General features: G+C 50.9%; 1 protein-coding gene across 1 annotated transcript; it reads left to right on the top strand.

Annotated features, from left to right (window-relative positions):
* Positions 1-1,731: 1,731 nt before the first annotated feature.
* LOC142776286 (uncharacterized) lies at positions 1,732-5,853 on the top strand. Its single transcript, XM_075879672.1, has 2 exons — positions 1,732-2,626; positions 5,045-5,853. The coding sequence occupies exons 1-2, from the start codon at positions 2,171-2,173 to the stop codon at positions 5,759-5,761; spliced, it is 1,173 nt and encodes a 390-aa protein (XP_075735787.1). The 5' UTR covers positions 1,732-2,170; the 3' UTR covers positions 5,762-5,853.
* Positions 5,854-6,518: the final 665 nt, after the last annotated feature.

Below are 6,518 nucleotides of genomic sequence, written 5' to 3'. Positions count from 1 at the left end.
TTGACGACTGCGTCCTCAATATAGTCCAGGCGATCCATAAGTGATAGGCCGGTGCCTTCAATCGCGCCGCAGTGGCGGCGCACAAGGGCCAAGGCAGCTACGACCTCAGCTGATGTCGGGAGCAGGGCACCATTAGCGCTTGCGGGATCCATTTCGGCAGAGTCTTCATTTGGCTGCTCAGCAGTAGCTTCGGCGACAATCTCCACATCCGTGAGCTGCGCCGTTGTGAGCTCCGCCGTTCGGAGTTAGGCCTGTCGCGCACCACAGCACGCGACAGGCCTAGCTCCGAACGCACGAGCACTGCGAGCACAACGACCGATGCCTGCCGATGCTACGGGGGAGGAGCTTGCAACAAGTGCGCAGTGTGCCGTTGACACCATAGAGACTGCAATGACTGCAAGCAGCAAGGCTGCGGCGTGAGTTCGGGTGTGGTGGCGGTAGTGGTTAGAATGAAGAGGAAAAAGGCACCTAATTTCTCTCTGCCTTCAGGCGACACGGCGCAGTGCCTTATAGGGGTGGGGGAAAGGAGGGATGAAAAGAATAGAAGGAAAATAGACGGAGAAGAAGACAGCCAAGCGAGAGAAAAAAGAAGGAGATAGGAAAGTGGGGATCCGGTCGAAGCAGTCCAAGGGCGGGGCGCCACAATGCGAGAGCTGCATGGCGTCAGGAGACCGCGGAGGGCGAACCAGTCGGCGGGAGCTACGCTGATGTCGGAGATCGCGAGGGCACAGCCGTCCAGCTTGAAATCCTGCGAGTGAACCCTGAGTTCGGGTGTAAAGCGTGCACATCGCGCGCCCATGCCGGCTCGCCTGGCTGCTTCCCTTTTCCAGCGGCAGCGCGGGCCGCGTCCGAGACAGGAGTTTGCGTCCTTTCCCCCCTATACTTTCCTCCTCAATCTTCACCTCCCACTCCCTTTTCCTTCGCGCGAAGCCGTGTCGGTGCCTTCGTATTGAAAGAAAATAACAGCTCCGTGCTTTTCTCTTCACTTTTCTCATTCAAGAACCTCTACCGCAAGGCTGCGGCACGCGTACACCGCTACGTTAAAGTGGCGCTCTCGGCGCCATCGATGTGTGCAGCATTCGTAAACACCCGCCGCTCTACCCCTACTTTCGAGAGTTGCGGGAAAGCTCGCCGCCTGTCAATGGAGCGTGGGCGGTTTGGGGTGGCTGAGTTCAATATATCCATTATATAATTAAAACTTTGTTCGAAATAAAAAAAATCAATGATACATGCGATTTCCCGCGTGATATAGGAACCGTTCGATATAGGCAATAATTCGATATATCCGTATTCGATATATTGAGGTTTGACTGTATTACAAGCTCCATCTGATGTTGCAACGAATGCCCACACAGTGGATGCTAGGGAATCGAAATCTGGAAACACTGTCCATAAATTGCGTCAAGTAACCGTGTGAGTTGTCAAATGCTTCTTGCGAGCTGGGGGTGTGGTGATAGCGCCCAGGCGCGTCAAGTGTCCGCGTTATCTGGCGCTGTCGCCCGCAATTGTAAAGTGTCGTTTGTACGTGACGTCATTGGTCACATGAGTGTCTGCTATATATGTATGCTGGTTGCATGAAATAAAGAATGGACGTTATCTCGCGCGCATCGGAAGCGGCTCAGTCCCTTTCTCAGCTCCTGCGGCCCGCCGAGACGTGCATAGCCTTTCGCTAGGGCGCAACACGACATGGTATCAGAAATGGGATTCTTCTGACATTTGAGGGGTGTTGCACCAGTCTTCGTCAAGCGGCGCCATGTCAGAAGACAAAGAAGTCAAGCCAGTTCACGGCATGTTCGCGGTTCCAGCTCCGCCAGCGTTTGACTTCGACCGAACGTCCGAATGGCCTTCCTGGATCCAACTATTCGACGACTATCGCTTTGCCTCTGGCTTAAATGAGCGAAGTGAAGAAGCGCCAGTCTGGACTCTACTCTACACAATGGGCAGGCAAGCAAGAGAGATATTTTCGACCTTCACACTATCTGAACAACAGCAGAAGCAGTATGAAGTCGTCAGAAAAAAGTTCGACGATCACTTCGTGGCCACACGGAACCTCGTTTACGAGAGCGCATGTTTTCACCGACGTATACAACAACCAGGCGAGTGAGTCGACCAATTCATAACCGCGTTGCACACACTGGCGGACCGGTGCGACTACAAGGAAAAGGAACGCATGATCCGCGACCGGTTTGTAGTCGGCCTCAGTGATGCCAAGCTCTCGGAGTCTCTGCAAATGGATGCAAATCTTACACTCGCCAGCGCTTTGGCAAAAGCTCGCTTGAAGGAGACCGTCCAACGACAGCAGCAACAGCTGCGAGAAACCAGTGACGAACCTTCGGCAGCGCCAGCCAGCAACGTGGACGCGGTCAACAAACAACGGCAGCCCCGAAAGAATTCTTCAGGACAGCGTTCCGGCACCTCGTCAAGGACCAGTGCACCGGTCACACAAGGTCAACGCACCATACCACAGTTCTTCCGACCTCTCACATCCAGTTCATGCCCCAACTGCGGTCAAGGAGAGCACCCGAGGACCTCCTGCCCGGCACGAGCTGCGAAATGCAACTACTGCGGTTGTTCCGGACATTTTGCAGTGGTGTGTCGGAAAAAGGCTGCAGGCGAGCGAAAGAAGGTACAGATTTCTTCTCTCCATACGGAAAAAGGGGCGTATTTCGTAGGCGCGGTAAATCGGGAGCACTACAATTCTCGGTATGCTCAAGTTATCATTAACGGCACTCCGGTGTTCGCTAAACTTGACTCGGGTGCAGAAGTGTCCGTTGTACCCTCAACATTTCCGGGATTGCCTACCAAATTAGACAAGTGCGACATAACCTTAACAGGCCCTGCGAATGAGCCACTGCATGTTCTCGGAAAATTTCTTGCCACTATACAGTGGAGACAACGCATTGTCCGACAAACTGTGTACGTAGTCTCGCCTTCACGCTCGATACTTTTGGGTCTCCCAGCACTCGAAGCCCTTGAGCTGATCAAGTTCGCTGACTCGGTCAGTAGCGCAACAGCCATCGAAGCTTCCTACCCTCAGCTTTTCGGTAGTCTGGGTGCTATGAAAGGGTAATACAATATCAGACTGAAGCCGAACTCGGTACCCTTTGCTATTCCGGTTGCGCGTCGCATTGCCTTACCCCTGCGGGACCGAGTGAAGCAGGAGCTCGAGCGTATGGAGCGAGATGACTTAATCCGCAAAGTAGACGAACCAACAGAATGGTGCACAGGTATTGTACCAGTACTCAAACCTTCTGGAGACGTTCGTATTTGCGTTGACTTGGCGCAACTAAATAAAAGTGTACTTCGCGAGCACTATGTTATGCCAACGGTTGAAGATAGCCTTGGTCTGTTAAGTGGGGCATCGGTTTTTTCGAAGCTGGACGCTAATTCTGGATTTTATCAGATCAAGTTGTCACCGGAAAGCCAATTGTTGACTACCTTCATTACGCCATTTGGGCGATACTGTTTTCAGAGGCTACTGTTTGGAATAACGTCATCCCCTGAGTTTTTTTCAAAAGAAAATGTCGCAGATTCTGGAAGGAGTCCCAGGCGTGGTAAACATGATGGATGATGCGCTTATTTATGGCTGCGACAAAGCTCAACATGATGAGCGTCTGCGTCTTGCTTTAGACCGTCTCATGAGTGCTGGTGTTACGCTAAACAAAAAAAAAAGTGTTGTTTTGGAGTAACCGATATAACGTTTTTTGGTTGTGTTCTAAGACATGGAATCGGGGCGGACCCTGGAAAGGTCCGGGCCATCAAAGAATTGCCGACGCCAAATAACGTGTCTGACGTTCGACGGCTGCTCGGTATGACTAATCATCTGGCAAGATTCATACCAGATTTGGCTTCAAAAACGGCGCCGTTACGTCACTTGCTTTTGAAGAGTTCTGAATGGACGTGGAGACCAGCCCAAGAGCAAGCGCTGTCATACGATAAAGACGTTATCGGTTCGGCGCGCGTCATGGCTAACTATGATGCAAAGTACGCTACGATTCTTTCCGCCGATGCGTCATCATTCGGTTTGGGGGCGGTACTGATGCAAGTTCAACCAAACAACGAAAAACGACCCGTTGACTTTGCATCGCGATCGTTGACGCCTGCCGAAACCAGATATTCCCAGATTGAAAAAGAAGCACTAGCAATGACGTGGGCGGCAGAACGATTCGAAGGGTACATCAAAGGTCTTTAAATTGTGTGTGAAACCGACCACAAACCTCTTGTAACCTTGCTGGGAAAATCTCTTTTAGATGTTTTACCACTTCGCATTCAGCGTTTCCGCATGAGGCTCATGCGGTTCAGCTATGAAGTTGTGCATGTCCCGGGCAAGAGCTTAGTTACTGCAGATGTGTTGTCGAGGGCCCCGATTCGGGGAAAAGAAACTGATAATGCACTGTCTATTAATGACGTCAGCAAGCACGTTTCAGGATGCTTGTCAAACGCGGTCGAGGCCAGCCTCTTCGAGAGAGTGAAAGCGGAACAAGCCGCTGACGAAGTTTGTCAAGCACTCGTAAAATTCAGCCGGAAAGGGTGGCCAAAATTCTCATCTCTTCCGATGGTCTTGCGTCCATATTGGCAGGAAAGAGCCACGCTTACAGTTGCTGAAGGCGTGCTACTTAAAGGTATGAGGTTGGTCATTGCTCGAAAATTGCACGCAGAGGTCTTGATACGCTTGCACGAGGGTCACCTGGGAATCGAAAAATGCAGAGCTCGAGCCAAAGAGTCGGTATAATGGCCAGGATGGAGTTATCAGCTGAACGCTTTGGTTACCGATTGCCGCGTATGCACCGAGCACAGACACCAAAAGCCAGAACCAATGATCCCGACAACCACTTCACAGCGTCCTTGGCAAAAACTAGGAGCTGATCTCTGCCATGTTCAAGGAAAATGGTATTTGGTAGTCGTAGATTATTTTTCTTGGTACCCATAGATTGCTTTATCATCTACGAGTGCCACTGTCATTACGCACCTTAAAAGTTTCTTTGCAAGACATGGCATACCAGAAGCTGTTATGTCTGATAACGGAGCGCAATTTGTGTCGCAGGAATACAAGTTGTTCGCTCGCAACTACGGGTTTTGCGCTGTGACGTCTAGCCCAAGGTACCCCCAGGCAAATGGTGAAGTAGAGAGGATGGTCCAGACAATCAAAGGTCTCATTACAAAAGCGAAGGACCCATATCTTTCTCTCCTAGCGTACAGGGACACTCCGGGGCCACTTGGGAAAAGCCCTGCAGAACTTCTAATGGGCGGGCGGCTACGCACAACGGTGCCTGTCCATCCCACAAGCCTTCTGCCTCAGACGGTGAACCTGAGGAAGTTCAGAAGCCACGATACGACCGCCCGACAGCGGCAGCGTAGGAACTTCAACCTTCGTCATAGGGCTACTTCGTTGCGAGCACTCGAACCGGGCGTGGAAGTCTGGGTGACGGACTGCAAAGCAAAAGCGCGAGTCTTGCGACTTGCTGAGCAGCCGAGGTCGTATGTGGTTAGAACTTCCACTGGTGTAGTTCTAGAAAGAAACAGGAAATCCTTGGAGCGCTTTGTTTCACAGGCAAAAGGTGAGGATGAGGGAGATAGCGATGATTTTCCTCAGGCAGGTGATAGTCGGGTAGAAACGGAACAGAATTCTAATCGCGTTACAGACAGCATGGCGCCTGACGATCTATCTAGCCCTTCCTTGCCGGGAACTGACCTTCCTGAATACCGAACGCAATCTGGTCGTCTTGTTCGACGGCCGGATCGCTACGGATTCAGTAATTGACTGTATTGTTCTTGCAAATTTTTTGTTTCTGCAAAGTGTTCTTTTGCTGGCAGTGCTGCGAAGTTTGTTGCAACTGTCAGCGTATTGTTAAAGAAGGGGAGATGTGGTGATAGCGCCCAGGCGCGTCAAGTGTCCACGTTATCTGGCGCTGTCGCCCGCAATTGTAAAGTTTCGTTTGTACGTGACGTCATTGGTCACATGAGTGTCTGCTATATATGTATGCTGGTTGCATGGAATAAAGAATGGACGTTATCTCGCGCGCATCGGAAGCGTCTCAGTCTCTTTCTAAGCTCCTGCGGCCGGCCGGGACGCGCATGGCCTTTCGCTAGGGCGCAACACGACAGGGGGCACTGAATATGCACAATAAAAAAAAAGCACCACAAAATAAGAACCTTCACCCGTCATTGACTGTGTGATTACCGTTAGGTTGCTTTGCGACGAGATGAGTGTATTATTCTAGGCTCTTTCACGTACTTTTTTCATTAACCTTAAACGACCACCAACACCATATCTTCAAGCTCAACATGCATGTTCCGTTCCATTCTCCTTCTTTCATTGGTACTTCTGAGTGGCTATTAATGACGAAGATGGCCTTAACATATTTAATAAGGTTTCAAAGTGAGTGGGTGTGCTCATCTGATCTTGAAGCACGTCACTACATCGCCATAGGCTATACAACATGTTCAGTGCCTGCATGTTCTTGTATGACGTTCTGCCTATTCCGTGAGCTAAGCTGTCTGCCTGTCATGTGAACATG

This window comes from Rhipicephalus microplus, chromosome X (assembly GCF_043290135.1).
Source record: "Rhipicephalus microplus isolate Deutch F79 chromosome X, USDA_Rmic, whole genome shotgun sequence".
Lineage (NCBI taxonomy): Eukaryota > Metazoa > Arthropoda > Arachnida > Ixodida > Ixodidae > Rhipicephalus > Rhipicephalus microplus.
This window is presented reverse-complemented; position numbering and strand designations above follow the sequence as displayed.